Genomic DNA, 16706 nt, shown 5'->3' with positions numbered 1-16706 from the left:
TCGTTTACTTGGGTAGCCAATGCATAATGTTATTCCCTTATACCTACATCTCTTTCTTTGCCCTCCTATCCCTATACTCCAAAACCAAATAACTGGAAAGAAGATGACTTTTTATTTGATGAAAGCTTAGATTGAATCTGTATATATTTTCATTGATAGGCATATATTTAGTAATTTTTCGTTTTTCATAGCTTTAATGTTTAAGTGATTGTGCTATTTTGTCTAACTTTTTTTAAATTTCAGTTTGTGTGAGAGTAAAATGACCATAACATTTGTTCTTAACTGTCTAATTAGAGCTACATTGCTGTGTGTTTAAAACATTAAAAGTGTACATATTTTGTGCAATGCTATTTTATTCACATTTTCATGCAGTTGTCTTTATTGACAAAACAATAGTACATGTGGTTTTTGATGTAGATATACAAATATGTACAGTGGCTCTATTTTGTAAGTAGAGCAAATGAATGCTGCAATCCATCGCATAACGCACAATATAGGCTAATATGCCCTAATGCCTTATACCTTGGCTTTTATTTTGAAGAAGAAACTCTCCGAAAAGTTTGAGGACGCGCCTCTTTGGTGACGTCACATAGTGAGTGCGGAAGTCTATCGCCCGATTTTCCCACATGGTGAAAATGGCTGCGAATGGGGAAAAACAACAGGGACACAGACCCGGCATATTTAAACAGAAAAACAAAGGCCACAAACATGGCAAGCACCGGACGAAAGGTGAAATTGAGAGGGAAAACAAAGGTAAGAATTGTATTAATTATGAAGCGTCGATGTTAGATGTGTTGTGTGAGCTTGTGGTGTTGGTGACGGCCCTGCAAACACACGTGTTGAATTTTCGGGCAAATGAAGGTATGTCTTTAGTTGTCGGTCATTAGTGGCGTTAGCATGCAGAGGTGTTCTTACACATGTTGTGAAGACATCGATAATGAACGATTGATCCTTCTCCTGGTTTTCCAACACCATTTAAATCTCTGACTAATAAGTCTGGTCCGCCTCAGGATAGAAAACGTACTTGTCATACCATAATATTCCGATCGAGTTTATTGTCAGCCAACAATTGAAACAGCGCTTGAAAATATAGATTATCATAAAAAGTTAAAGCTTGATCAGTTGTATTATCTTTGTTAAAATAACATTCTCTAGTGCAAATCATTGTTGCTGTGTTTAAATGTAACCAATAGAAACATTTTGGCATTAATCTATAGATATATGCTGCATTTCCAATCCATTATATCAATGATAATGCAAATCATGGTCTCATTTATCAATTGAATAGAAACTATCTTGGAATCAACGCAGTAAAGCAATTTATGTTACAGCCACAACAGCAAATATATTGTAGTCATCAATAATAACTTCAATGGCCAACAGGAAGCCATATTTACTACAGATTCCTTGACAGCCTATAGTTTCGTTGTATTTAAGGACGTGTTCACACCTTGTATTCATTCAAAGGTTGAATTACAGGTGTGTTACTTTTTAAGAAGAGAGTGCAGTGATTTCCACAAACATAATGCATGCAAATCATCACCTGTGTTTACGTGTCGCCGCAGGACACCAGAAGGCGAATTAAAATATTTTTGGTAACAGGCGGTTTCTAAGTAGTGAGGTTTGTGTTTGCAGCAACACTTTGTAACAAATCACATGTGAACAAAAGTTATTCTATTAAATGACACCATACTTTTAAAAGGTGTCCAATGATCACCCTTAAAGCAGGATAGTGGACATACATTTTTGCACTAATTTGAACACTACACTATTAGTTCTGTGAAGAGTTGAACATTCTTCAGTTGTTAGATTTCATACAGTCAAAATGCAGTCAGATTTTCTTAGCAAGCCGTAAGTTCTGTGTTTGAGTAACGACTTGAAAAATAAATCACTGTTTCTGCCTGTCTCTCAGGGAGAGTGTCTGTAACCGCCCTCACCAAAAAACAAAGGAAGGAGCACAAGAAGATGGACAGAAGGCACAAGGCCAACCAGCTCCGCAGGAATAAGAAAGACATGGTAATTTCTGATTTCACATGAAGAAAAGTGTTCTCGTTCTTTTTTTCTCTCTCTCTCTCTCTCTGAATCCTGAAGCGTTTCAATGTCTCTCATCTCATCTTAAGGTCCTGACAGAAAAGCGACGTCTTGGCAGCAGGGATGGTCCTCCTCATTTGGTCGTTGTGCTGTCCCTCCACGCTGCCGTCGATGCTGCTGTTGTCACCAAACTGCTGCGAGGGGAGGGCGCTGGGGGCGTGGTACATCAGGAGCGCTGCATCAGTGGCATCAGTGACAGTTTTGGGATGATTTTACCCCGGTTTAAACAAAGATTCCACTTTCTCAGCCAAAGCACAGGTAAGGACTGAGTGATATGGAACCGTTTGGAAATGCACTTGAATCCTACTTGAATAGTGATATGACTTAAACCTGTTTAATTGATGTATTTTCAAATATACATACAAAATGACATATGCCTAAAAAACATACAAATGTCTCCTGCCAGATTTTTTAAATCCTGTAAAAGAAGTAGGGTTTACCCGGAATACACATTTTGGGTTTCTTAGAATTTATTTATATCAAAGACAGTAATGCAGACCCTCGTTATTAAGCAAGATTTAGAAAGCCCTTCGATAAAGTACTACGTTATGTCTTTGTGATGAGCATAATAAAGTACTACGTTATGTCTTTGTGATGAGCATAATTGTCCCATTCTGAAGTTTTTTTTTTTTTGTGGTTCCTTCAAACAGCTGACATGCACTCCCTGCTGGATGTGGCCAAGATCGCAGATAGCCTTGTGTTTGTGCTGGACTCCACTGAAGGTTGGGACAGCTATGGAGACCACTGTCTGTCCTGTCTCTTTGCCCAGGGCCTCCCCAGCCATGGTGGGTAGAACTTGAACTTAAAGGAAGAATGTGCAATTTCTTTGATCCAGCAGATGTCGCCCTTGAGCACCAGCATGAAACCAAAAACGACTCGAGCTGCATTGTTGTGTTGGCATGCTAATGCTAGCGATCTTTATTGTGCTCGTATCTTCACACTGCATGTAAAGTTACACGAAATGACCGTGATCTAGAAACGCATATGTGACATAATACACAATAATCAGTGAGTACAATATGTTGTTATTCTTTTCTCTAGTCCCTCAATTAAACAACTTTTAATACGCAAGGGGATGAGCCTGCCTGCCGTCCCAGCGATGTAAACATGCTATAGATATGTCTCGGAAAGCATCACAGACAGCGGGACTCGGGTGTCACACTCATTGTAGACAGCCATGACTCATTCTTCCTATAATGTTGAAACTTTAAGACTCCTGAATTGACACATGGATTTACAGCAGGGATGGGCAACTTTGTTCACAGCAAGGGCCACATTCATTTGATTCTCACTGCCAGAGGGCCAAATTGTAGGATACAAAAACGATTACAGTCGATTATGTCTCCAATTTAACTCAACATATACCAGTGATCAAATATTATTATGGACACATTTCTGGTTTTCATGATTTCATGGCAGATTTTGTCATGTTTTCTTCATGTTTCCAAATAATTGATGACCTGAGGGCCATGTTGAGGGTTGATGGGGGCCGCATGTGGCCCCCGGGCCGCCAGTTGCCCACCCCCGATTTACAGTGTCTTGAAAAAACATCTTCAGGTTTTCTTGATTCCCTTGGTGTGTATTTTCTAAGCCTCCGTCTCTTCAACCCCATGCAGCGCTGGTGTGTCAGGGTGTGTCTGACCTCCCTGTGAAGAAGAGGGTCGAGTCCAGGCGAGCTCTGTCAAAGATCACAGAGATCCGGTTTCCCGACACTCGCCTCTTCCCTCTGGATTCAGAGCAGGATGCCACTCTACTTCTCAGACACCTGGGCACGCAGAGACAGAGAAAGCTGGGTTTCCGCTCGAGGCGTTCACATCTTCTGGCTCAGCATGTCACTTTTACGCCCAACAGCCCCGCTGACGGGACGGGCGGAGGACCCACCGGCCTTGGAACCCTCTGTGTCTCTGGATATGTCCGGGGCCGACCTCTGAGGGTCGACAGATTAGTGCACATCAGTGGACACGGAGACTTTCAGCTCAGTCAGGTCGATGCTCCATCAGACCCGCTTCCCTTACATTTAACAGCAGCCAGACCAGCAAAGCCTGGCAAGGAGGGAGAAGTTGACATGCTGGTGGGTGTTTTTTTATTTTTCAGACTTATTGCTAACATTTTATTTATGACATTGTTTAAAATTCAACAAGATGGAGGTCCTTGTTTTCTCCTTTGTTTCACGACATGGTGTATAAACTTGTATACCGGTACATAAATGTTAAAATATCGTTTATTTACACAGTTCACTTATGAATTATGTAACAGTGACAGAAAATAATTGAGGCATTATTGATTACAATGATACATTTTTTTTAAGCAAGCAAGATAAACGTTTCAATATCAGATATTGAAATTGTAGATAAATTCATGGAACAGGTTTCTGACTACAAATTTTGGGGAAAAGCAATTCAGTAAAAATAATGTAATGTCTTTTTAGATTTTAGATGCAATTGTTCGTATGTGGGCTAGGAGTAAAAAAAATAATAGAAAGGGTATTGTATCTGAGCAGGCCAGTTGACTGTTTTTAACCCCCGGGTTGTCGGTTTAGACTTAATATTTACTCCATTATCTCTGTTGCTCACAGGATGGAGTTGAAGATGAAGCCCCAGTGAGGGTTCTTATGAAAGCTGATCCATCCCGCAGGGAGAGTCTGCAGATGGAGGCTGAGGTTGACCCCATGGACGGAGAGCAGACGTGGCCGACGGAAACAGAGCTGCTGGAAGCTGAAGGTGCAGGATCATGCATCACTACTTACTGGGATGAGACAAACTTTAAAAATGGGCACAATAATTTGTGTTAGAAAGGTCCAATGGAAATGGATTTGATTTCAAGTTTAGTATTTTGTCTTCTGAAGTAATCATGATGTAAAACAATGAACAAAAAAAGATTCCTGTGGGAGTATTTACCGTCGACTCAATCAGTGGATTAAACATGTGTAGCTCTGTTTAGTGTGCTTACAATAATCTTTCACAATAGTAACGACTCTAAATGTCTCTTTCTGATATTTAGAGGTCAGGAAGAACAAACGTGTAATGAGGGTCCCTAAAGGAACATCAGACTACCAGGCGGCGTGGATCGTCGATGAGGACGAGGAGGAGAATGGGGAGCTGGACGAGGAAAGCAGTGAAGATGACGATGACAATGACGACATGTTGGACGAGGCCATGGATGGAGACGATGAAGAGAATAACTCTCAGGTACACGCCTTAAGTATTTTTTTTTTTGGCATTTAACTCTTTATCACAGAAAAGTTGCGAATTGAAAAAATTTCAGCGAATTGGACAAAGATGTCAGAGACTTAAGGTTTACGAGAGCTGCGTCTGAACCTTTAAGCCAAAGGTGCAACTAATAATTGAATCTACTAATGAAAGATGGTGTTTGAGAGTTCTTGGTCGAGGCAACAGCTAAATCACAAGTGGGATCAGATTGAATGTGAAATTAATTGAAGAGGCATTTAAAAAAAAAAAAACCCACAATAATCAGAGTAACACTAGGTGGCATGCAGTGAGCTACATATGTTTAGCATTAAAAAGCTAGCATTTCAATACAGATGAATGTAAATAGAGGATAAAATGAGTATTACCTATTTAAATGCATTTGTCTGTGAGAGAGATAAACATGCTTAAATGAATTTAGTAGTGAACAAACTTGGGCTACAAAAACTCTCCTACGACCTCATTGACTAACTTAAGATTTGTGAGTTAATTGTGCAATCCATGAATGTATTGTGAAAGTTCTGCAAGTTTGCACATCCAGAGCCGTTATTTTCACATTGTAGATTTTCTAAAAAATTGCACTTAGTTAATACTTAGCCCGACCAATACCGATATTGATATTGGGAAGGAAAAAAAATTGATAGCAATATATTGGCTGATATCTTTCTAATCTTAGATCTATGTTTGATCTGTAGAGACGGATAAAGATAAACACATTTATTGCGTTGGTCCATCAAATGCAGTTATCCAACACTTGTGGAAACGACATGCAGTATAATGAAAACAAGATGGTCACTCAACTGGAAAGTAACTGTGCATGTACAGGCATCACCGCTTGACACTTTGGAAAGTGATGATGCTCGTTGTTATCCATATAGCGCACTGTGCTGGGGAAAGAGAACTGCTAGTGTAATACAGTTAAACTTAAATGAAATGCTATTTGACGGATGAAAAATTCTAGCGTTATCAGCACATATCTGCGATACAATTAGCCCGTACTGATAGTCACTGGATACGCTAATATCGGCTGACATTATCGGCTGGTCGAATAAACGTTTGTGCTCTAGTTAATAGTAATACAACTTAAAGAGAAAAGAGAAAACGCTTGTCAAATGTAATCTAATACATTTCTCAAAAACATTTCTTACATGTCGATTTGTTTTGAGATTGTAATAAACTATTATTGAATGAATTGTTTCAGTCCAAGTTCAGCCTGAAGCCACCTTCAGGATTAGTCTGCTCAGCTTCCTCTTGTTGTCATAACAACCGTGTAGCTTGAGTCAAACAGTGTAGTTTTAGAGAGGATATCGAGGACAGTAACCTTTTTGGAGAAGATGAGTTTGTGGTTCCGGTGGGCTGCAGCCTTGCATACGTGACCCTCGATGGGTGCTCCTCGTCACTGTTTGTGTTCTCAGCGTCTGCAGTGCCAGGCTGCGCACCACAACAATAGTGTTTGGAGTCCCGAGAGAAGCCTCCTGTCTTCCTTTCCTGTGAACAGAACTTCCTGTCTGGACGGAGGGAGGGGTTGAACAATTTATTTATTTCCAGCTCTGCATGAAAAGAGGTCGAGGAAACTCTTCCTTATGCAATGGGTTCATTACGATCGGGGATTGTTATTAGCATGTGTTTGATGTCTCAGGAGTATGTATCTAGGACAGGGTAACAATAGAGAAAAGGGCACTTCAAATGATAATGATTATTATTATTGCAGCAAGGATGTTGGAAAGGTTGTGAATCAACCCCCTGCTGGGTGCTTCCTCCCATGCGTCTGGCTTTGTCTGCGATCAAGTTTTAGGAGTTTGAGGACTGTAAAATATGTTGTCTTTGATGATTCATTTCTTCAGTTAAAAATATTTTCCATGGAAGTGGATTCTTTAGAAATCCTAAGGCTGAATGTTCAGAAACATAGGACTTCTTTGTAGACACAATGAGTGTGGAAAAATGTGAAAATATGTCGAACCAGGGATTCCCATTCTTCTGAGTTGTGGAAACTCCCCGTCACATGCACACAGACAGAGGTGCTGTAACACACAGTTGAAGTCTTCTATAAAAAAAAAAAAAATGTTGTCACTGGTAAAATCTTACCTAATGTTCTAGTACAATAACATTACATCTCTTTACAATCTCTCAGACTACAACAATTTGGAAAATGTGAAGGCAAGAAGCTCTCTGTGTGATGTTTAATTACTCTGGAATATTGGAGCAAACGGAATAATGAATAGAGAACAGCAAGAGAAGAGACACCTCTTCATATCTGAGCAGACAGGCTGATCTCAGACATCTTTAGTGGTGTTAGATAACAGTGTGAACAGAGGAATCCACTACTGTTCCCGGTAAATTAAAAGGGTCAGTTCACAATATTTCCAAAAATGATGTTCCTGTGCATTTGAATCAAGGTGTTAGCGTTTCTTACATGATGAGATATATACAGTGTAGCTGTCTTACAAGAGGATAGAGGGTTTGTGGGGGAGGGGGGTACAGTCTCCCCTCAAATGTAATCCAGCCATCTTTATAGACAGATATTTTAACAACTGGATGTTGTGCGATGTCTTTTTTTCCACTGCAGGTTGTTGAGGAAATACCTCCTCTTGTGGCTTAGAAGTTGCGACCATGCTATCTTAAGGAAAACCTTTTTGTGTGTAATATGTTTAGGTATTGTTTTGGGCTTTTTTAAAAGTAATAGACAAGTTGCAGGGTAAAGAGAGGGTAACTATCCCAGAACGCTACGTGTTCATTCTGATACCTTACAAAACCGACACTGTAGAAACTAAATGAAGCTTATACCACACATCAGTTTGATCTCTCCAAACAGGTTAACACAATTATTCTCAGCTTGTCACAAATGGATTGTGGACCACCAACTTCTCATTTAGCCACTTGTTTACTTATTTTGAGTCACTTACATTTTTCTGTTTAGGATGCTAATACCAACAGGGCTCAGTGCGACTGCAATTAAAATCAAACTGTACTGTGTCCCCTCTGCTCAGGATGCAGGATCAGGCTCTGAAGATGAACAAGATGAAGAGGATGAGGAGGAGGAGGAAGAGGTCTGCTCCACAGAGCGAACTGGGGCCGATCAGCGCTACGATGAACACATTGATGAAGCTGCCGAGGTAGAAGGCCTTAAACGCTACCGCGAGGCTCGAGCCAATGAAATGTTTCCCGATGAGGTGGACACTCCCCTTGATGTTGCAGCTAGAATAAGGTCGGTTCTGCTTCCTTATGTTGGATAGAGGAGACATCTGCGATCATTTTGAATGAAGACCAAAGCTAGAAATCCTCAGATCATTTACTTACTTTATTCCCTTGCTGTCCTTTTGCTCCAGATTTCAGCGCTATAGAGGCCTGAAAAGTTTCCGCTCCTCGCCGTGGGACCGCATGGAGAACTTGCCTCTCAACTACTCTCGCATCTTCCAGTTCCAGAGCTTTGAGCGCACTCGTCACCGCATTTTGGCCGAGGCAGCAGCTGAAGAAGAGGGTGCCATGGTAAAAAAAGAAAAAAGAAAAAAGAAATACATTTTTTAAAAGGGCTTTGTATTTGCTCTTTATACATTTGTGGCTTCTCTGACTCTGCCGTCCTCTCCCTCTCAGGTGGGCTGGTATGTGACGCTGCACATCATTGATGTGCCTTCTTCTGTGATGGAGAGCATCCAGTCAGGCCGACCTCTGATGTTGGTGTCTCTGTTGCCCCATGAACAGAAGGTATGCTAAATGCTTTTTTAAAAAAAATTTTTTTTATTACACTTTCTGAATTTTTCAATGAACCGGAGCCATGTGAGAAAATATAGAAATAGTGTTTTTCACTGTCATGACGTCTTTATTCCTTCCGCTATGCACAGATGTCAGTGATGCATCTCTTGGTGAGGAGACACCCGAGCAATACAGAGCCGATCAAATCTAAAGAGGAGCTGGTGTTCCACTGTGGGTTTCGGAGGTTCAGGGCATCTCCCATCTTCTCTCAGCACACCTCAGGTAAAAAAAAATCAAGCAAGATTCTCCTAAGCAGACCCCTATGTCCACCTGAACCCCTTTAAAGAAACAATCATATTTCAAACACACAAACATTTATAAAAGTTTTGCACACAAATGTATTCATTTCAAAGGACTTGATGCATGAAGCCATCTTGATAACAGACAAGCAACAACCAACTATTGCCACTGCATGACTTTGAAGATATATTTGATATATTATAGAAGCAGCATACAGTCACATAGAAGGCTGTGGGTCAATAACATTATGGATATGCAGCTGAATGATTGTAGACGCAAGTGACCTGAGGCCAATTCTGGCTGCTAGATTTGCAGTAATAAATGCTTTTTTGAGTGTTTGAACTTGGCTGGGCTCTTCTCCAGCTGACAAACACAAGATGGAGCGCTTCCTCAGGCAAGATTCCCCCACCGTGGTGTCGGTGTACGCTCCCATCGTCTTCCCGCCGGCAGGAATCCTGCTCTTCAAACAAAGGAATGATGGTGAGATAAAAATAAGTAGATTTAATTATCGCTCGGCTCTCTTGATTTTGAACTTTTGGCCCTCTATTCTGTTTTATTCAGTTATCCACTTAAGCTAATTGTGTTCTTTTTACTTTGGCTTTCTAGGCATCCAGGACCTGGTGGCTACAGGCAGTCTGCTCAGCTGTGACCCTCAGCGTGTCGTGCTGAAGAGGATAGTACTGAGTGGACACCCGTTCAAAATTAACCGGCGCTCTGCGGTTTCCCGTTACATGTTCTTTAACAGGGGTAAAATGATGTTCTTACACTTCTCTTATTACTACATCATATTATGTAACAGTTAACTTGTGGCATTCACCTTCATGGTTGACTGTTCTTCTTTTTTTTTCCTTCCTATGACAGATGACATCATGTGGTTCAAGCCAGTGGAGCTGAGAACAAAGTGGGGTCGGAGAGGCCACATCAAGGAGGCTTTAGGTGACGACATTTTAAACTTACTTTGGTCAGCTGTAAGCGACATCTGTTGTGTCCTTCAACATCTGACTGTCATGTTTCATTTTTCAGGAACACACGGTCACATGAAGTGTGTATTTGATAACCAGCTGCGCTCTCAAGACACAATCATGATGAATTTGTACAAGAGGGTGTATCCTCGCTGGACATATGACCCCTACGTACCTTTGCCATTACCATGGGTGAAGAGCGAGTTCACCGTGGAGATGGACGACTTGGACATGGAGTAGGAAAGAGTAACTACTCTTAAAATGCAATAAACATGCAAGAACTGAACCACAGTTCAAACTTTAAATCAGTGTGATCGCATGACAATGTCAAAAAAAGTGTTAGACTTACTAATAAAAACAATTGTGATCAAAAGTATTTCCTGTTTATTGGTTGTTGATCCAGAGTAATCCTTTACATTTTACCATGTCACCATTGCAGATTCTTTTTCACCCACTAGATGGCAGTAATGATTAAGTATTCCAGAAGCTTTCTCACTACTTTGTACATCAACTCTGGCTTTGATTGAGTAGGTTGAAAATATCTTAGGTGGTTACTGTTGAAGGAATAGTTGCAAATGTGTTGACTGCTTTGAGGTTACAGAAATAATTACAGTTGTTACTATAGTAACAGGCAATCGATGATGGCTTTTCCGTTAGTCATGGAACAGTCTACACTGACAACGCTTTGAAGTCGCTCACAGACAGATGGCTCAAAACCTGCAGACATGTAAACATGTCGATGATCTTTTGGATATCGGGGAACCTGAATCACACAAAAACTCCCAACTTACTCTTTTTAGTTAAATTCTTCTCCATGATTTATCATAACAAATGACTTGTGCCTTCAAAGCTTTTGATATGAAGCAGCTGTGAGGTTAATTTAATTAAGATGAGGTGACCGAAACTTTTTTAATCAAAATTCTCATACTGAAGTAAATACAGTCTGAAACAACACAAAGAGCAAGACTTCTTGACCCACTCAAGCTATTTTAAGTTCCATGGTATCAACATCGATGACTGGATGGCATCAACATATCAGTGTGAGGGCAAGAGAGCAAACTAAAGTTAAAAATCAATTGTTGCATACATACACATGATCTTCACTTCCCTGTACTTTTAATCACTGACACGTATGTAGAATTAGTTGTAGTATTTTGCTCATTACCAGCAGTACACAGACTGTGAAACACCATACACCCCTCTGTGGTGGTCTTGCCCTAACCTGCAGCCTCCTCTTTAGCTCCAGTCAACACTCACTCCCTTCATTCGCAGCCTCGACTAAAGCGAAAATGTTCTGCTGGTCTGCGTTCTTTTACGCCCCATCCTTGCTTGGGAAAACACTCGATTTCTGAATTGCAATATTTATCATATAACTGTGCTCTTGCATGCTTGCAGCAACATGATTCATCCTCAGGCTGTAGTGGGACTGCAGCGCGAAGGCATGCCAATGTCTGGGAAAGCAGAAGGTGAAACTCTGGGATGGAGAGAAGAACATGATCCAAGTAACAGAGGGGATCAAAAGTTCACTCTGTGCATTTTTATTTGATTACAGTGGAAAGAACTGAAGAAAAAAAAAGATGGTACAATTGAAAAAGACTAATGTCTTTATTGCCCATGGGGGGGCAAGCTGGGAGCTCTGGACAGTTTTGTGGTAACACTCAATTTATTTCCTTCTTTCATACTTTTTTTTTTGGGTACATGTATAAAGTCAAGGGCACAGTTACAGTGATGTGTTGAACACATCTTGTTAAAGCTGAGGGGAGGGATGTGTGTGTGCTTTGCTGGCCAACAGTTCATGGTGAGGGGAGGGGGAATTCAATACCCCCTTGATGGAGAATGCTTAAAGTAACACATGTACAGAGATGGCTCTGAGTGTGGATACATTTTTCCCTGACACTATCAATTTGATACAGATAAACATTGAGCAGTTTGGGGACTCCAACTGCGACGTGGTGAAGCTGCATCCAGCCCATAAGTGAAGTGTGTGTTTGGCAGCGTCACAGGACGTGAACACTGGTGACTTAGTGCTGTTTGGATCAGGAATGTCTTGTGGTTCCCCGGTTGTCTGCCACCACACTAAGCTGGCTCCCACTGAAGATATAATGGGTGAGGGATTTTTTCCATTGGATTTGGATGGAGAGACAGAAGGAGGAGAACAAGGGGGGAGTGAGAGATAAGGGGAGATCTGGTTGATGTTCAGCATGAATAAAACCAGAAGTGGTGGGAGGAAGCAATCAGAGGAATGCAAAAAAAAAAAGTGGCATGCATAGAATTTGGATATTATTATAAAAAAGTTAGTGAGAGTGAGAGAGTGAAATGGAGGAGTGTGAGAGTCAGAGGCGGTGTGGGCGAGGGAGCAGGAGAGCGAGAGTGGCTGGCGTTTATGGATTGCAGATGTGGCGCTATGGGTTTTTGGCAGGAGCTGTGCGCGCCTGAATCCTGCACCGGCTGGGTGGCACCGGGGTGAGAGGGAGGTCACAGCACCGCAGCACACAGCCCATAAAACACTGAGAGTAAAGGGGGGAGAGCAGAGAGAAAGAATAGGCCTCAAATATACACTTACCCAGGAGTGCAGGGCAGCGGGGGTGAGCAGATCACACGTTGGGTTCAAGCACACATAGGAGAGCTAAACGTCCTGCAAAGTTGAATAAAATAGCATAACAGATAAATCAATTAATGTGCACAGAGGTACATTTTCCTTCTCTGTGAACATTAATGTTAAATTTATTACAAAAGCTTTTGACAAGATCAGCAGAGAGAATCAAGTCAGCCACGTGTACAGCAAAAGGTTCCATCTACTGTCTCTTATCTTTGCTTCATTCACCCAGTAATCTATAAATTCTGCCATTTCACTCTCCATCCTCATCATTTTTTTCCAGGAAGACACATACGATTGTGGAGTAAAGTTACCAGGGCTGGCTGTTGCAAACGTACAGATTGAAAGACTGGGAAACACAAAATCCTTAACTTTCCTTGTTTTCCTCAGGCAACACTTCCTTTCTCATGTGATGCTTGGTACAACTGCAGCAGACTGATTTTGGAACAATTAATCGCAGCAATTAGCTACCTGCTGCTTTGAGTGCAGCGAGTGTATGATTGCAGACGGAGCCGAGAGGTGCTCAAAACATCTGCATACAAACAGATTTGAGAAAGCAAAAACTGCTTGTAATCACATGTCTTACATTTAAAGAGCATCTTTAGAAACATCATTTTGCAAAATCTGTCTTCAGATGACCAGATTGTCTTTCTGTGTCACTATTATTTCAGTCAGACTCACAAATCCTTCTTTAAAAGAAAACCTGATGTCATTTTTTCCACTTGAGACTGAAAGGGGGTTGAAAAAAAATTGACAACCATGCAGATGCAACTGTCAGAGCCAAACAACTTACAACAACATCACCACTTCCAGGCAGAAGAAGTTTAAGCCTCTGCTATTTGAACACGTGTGCTATCTACAAACACTGAGTGTTGAATTGTAGGTCGTCTGTACAAGAAGAGTAAGAAAGTAAAATTTGGCAAACATCTCGAAAGTAAAACATCAAACAACAGAAGCTACAAAAAACCCCAGCAGGTCTTAAACCAACAGCATGCAGGTGGCTGGACTGTTAACATTTTTCAAAGTTTTTACTTTCCTTGCTTGTAGGAGGCAGTATTAAAATGCACATATACACACATCTAAACTTCTGCTACGACTTTCCATTAGGTTCCAGAGGTAGAACTGATCTGATAGAGGTTAAACACTCCCCTCTGGAGAAGTTGCAGCCTACCAGGTGTCTCTCGTTTCTTTTTAAGGGTGTTTGATTTGTGTTAGACCTATCCAAAGGGACTTTGGATAAGAAGTCAAGTTATCCATGTGATGGAACATTTATTGGTATTGTTAGCTTACAAACATTAAACCCATCTTGCTAACAGCTGACTGCATGAAACTATTGTCACCTCACTCAAAAACATCTTCAATTACATTTTAGCAGCGGTTCAAGCCTGGCCGTACATGTGTGGCCCAAAGTTCTAATTTAACATCTGGGTCAAATACTGCACTAAACAAGTGGCCCATATCTGGTTTGTCGCATTAAAGATTATGTCACACGTGAGCCATGTTCCGTTCACATGTGCCGAATGAATGCCAGCTCGATGCCAAAGCTGGGCCACATGTCTCTGCTATTTGGGGTTTGTAAGAGCGTGATAAGTTATTTTTTTTTGTGTATTGCGTTGCATGTAAAAAGTTTTACTATAGAATACATAACAAAACATCACAAAATTAGGAGTTAAAAAACGGGGTCAGCAACTTTGAAGGAACCTGCTAGAGTTAACTATTTTTGTAAGTATCCAACTGCTAAAATGCCTCTCCAACAAAAACAAATAAATAAACAGGCTCTGCCTCACTGACAGTACAGTGCAGGACAATCCCGAAGAGAGTGCTTTGGGGGAAGAACTCATTTCATTGATTTAGTCTCTAGCCAATCTTGGAACCCATCAGCTATTGTCTGATCATGATGATGCATGCTGCCGCTGGTAGAATTAAAAAAAACTTTTTAGAGCATCTGAAATGGTCAGTGTTGTGTTAAGAACTTCCAGCCAAAACTTCCTCTTCCATGCCTTACCTTTCTTCACAGACCGACTAGCATCTTGAGAAGCAAGATTGGAGTTAGTGTTGGGGCCAGTGACTGTAAATAAAGATGGATTACTGCTGGAGTGTTCTGAGATTGCATTAAGGAATGTTGCGTTTCACCCCCTTATGTTCTCCACACAGATTGATTTCCTGGAAACAGCCATCTTAATACGAATGAAAAAACCAGAACACTTCCAATACCAAAATTCTACATACAGATTCTTCATTTTTATGCAGGATCTGTACATTTTGCACAGTAATCTTGTTGCACGTGATTGCAACAGGTCTACAGGTTTAAGCTTGTTGAAGAATCTACTAATGCTTTATCACTGCAAGGACAGAGTTTTTGCAGGTGAGTCACCCAATCATTTAATTTATTAGAAATGAAAAGACTGACTTTTAACAGGCAAACATCCCAAGCTCAGTTTTCCCAGAGCATTTGACTTATCACTATCTGATTGTAATGCGACTTGGAAAGTTTATCTTAAAATTCTGCTTAAAATGAATTAACTGCCCAGCTTTAGGTACTTGACTAAGCGAACTGTTTTTCAACTCTGAGAAAACTGATTTTGTTGCAACATAAAACCAAATGACAGCATCGGTATCAAATAGGAAAACAAACTTCAACAGGCTCAAGTGTTTTTGGAAATCTGATGCTTTGTACCGCTTTGCCCGTGAAAACTTTTGAGAAACATCTCATGCACTCCTGTTTATGTAGGTGCTGCCTGACAATACTTTCACATTAGCTCAGCTCTGTTTTTCTCTTTCTTTTGTGATAACTTTCCTTCCCTCTCTTGTTACCCCCCTTTTCCTCCCCCTTTAGCCTGGTCCTGACTCCCTGGTTCCTGGGGCCTGGCCAAGGCGTGTGTCCCTGGAGGAGCCAGAGAGGAGATGGAGAGAGGGGGCAGCAAGGGGGCGCAGAGACCGACTCCAAAACCACAGCTGCAGCAGCCTCTCCTCCTCCCCTCTCCTCTCCTTTCCTCTAATGCCTCCCCTCCTTTGCCTGGCACCCTCCCCAGCTCTGCCATTAATCAGTAAGGGTATTTCAGTGCATGTGTATTTGTGTGTGAAGGAGAAAGATGCTGACTGTGTGAGTGGCGAACTGAGTGTTTATGTGTGTCTTCGTGTGTGCTGATAGAGAGCTGGAGTGGGTCTCTAGTGATGGTATGGAGACCAGGATCGCACAACAAAGCTGGAGAGTTCACCCAGAGAACAAAAGGAGGAGGGAGGGAGGGTTCTGACAGACATAAAGCCTGGTGAGCAGATTGGGACTGCCAGGAAGAAGTAGTTAAATGATCTGCAGAAGTTTTTAGCATTATAGGAACAATCGGAAATCAACATTTCTGTTGCTGCAGCAGCACCTGCACACGGATGTAAACTAAGCGGCCGGTTCACGACCTGACTTGTTCACCTTTAAGGCGCATGCGGTCTTTCTTCTCACCCTTCTTCAGCCCCTGATTATACAGGTGGGAGTGCAATCTAAAGAAAAAAATTGATACAATTTCAAACCTGCTATAACCCCCCAATGGGCCTCCCAGAGTGCTTTTCTGCTGACATCACTTCACAGAAACCTGGCAAGCCAATCTCTCCCCAGCTCTCTACCATTCCCCTCTCGACTGCTTCCTGCCCTGATGATGTCACACACCATATGGTTTTCAGCAGCATCAAGCCGGAAAAGAGATTTAGTCAGTGGAGAAGAGGAAGAGGAGGAGGGCTGGAATGCAGGTCGGACACAGAAAACAAAAGGTTCGCTCTTCCCCGTGTGTGCGCTATGAATTGAAGGTAGAGAGGGAGAGGAGGGGAGAGGGGGAATGGCTGCACTGTGTGAGGCTAATGAGGAGAGACCAG

General features: G+C 41.5%; 1 protein-coding gene across 1 annotated transcript; it reads left to right on the top strand.

Moving 5' to 3' along the window:
* The first annotated feature begins 591 nt into the window (after window positions 1-591).
* On the top strand, window positions 592-10625 carry tsr1 (TSR1 ribosome maturation factor). Its single transcript, XM_061046657.1, has 15 exons — window positions 592-753; window positions 1913-2016; window positions 2121-2349; window positions 2742-2876; window positions 3708-4162; window positions 4667-4811; window positions 5092-5279; window positions 8285-8502; window positions 8624-8783; window positions 8889-8999; window positions 9137-9269; window positions 9651-9767; window positions 9894-10034; window positions 10149-10223; window positions 10311-10625. Exons 1-15 carry the CDS (start codon window positions 627-629, stop codon window positions 10487-10489), a joined length of 2517 nt encoding a protein of 838 aa, XP_060902640.1. The 5' UTR covers window positions 592-626; the 3' UTR covers window positions 10490-10625.
* Window positions 10626-16706: the final 6081 nt, after the last annotated feature.

This window comes from Labrus mixtus, chromosome 9, assembly GCF_963584025.1.
Source record: "Labrus mixtus chromosome 9, fLabMix1.1, whole genome shotgun sequence".
Lineage (NCBI taxonomy): Eukaryota > Metazoa > Chordata > Actinopteri > Labriformes > Labridae > Labrus > Labrus mixtus.
Note: the sequence above shows the minus strand (reverse complement) of the source record. Positions and strands in the feature narration are given on the sequence as shown.

What these genes read in the sequence shown, in the direction of transcription:
- tsr1 (XM_061046657.1), top strand. Translation starts at nt 627, where the DNA reads ATGGTGAAAATGGCTGCGAATGGGGAAAAACAACAGGGACACAGACCC. An exon ending in ATGAAGAGAATAACTCTCAG is followed by an intron (nt 5,280 to 8,284) that starts GTACACGCCTTA and finishes CCCTCTGCTCAG; the next exon opens with GATGCAGGATCAGGCTCTGA. An exon ending in GATGTTGCAGCTAGAATAAG is followed by an intron (nt 8,503 to 8,623) that starts GTCGGTTCTGCT and finishes CTTTTGCTCCAG; the next exon opens with ATTTCAGCGCTATAGAGGCC.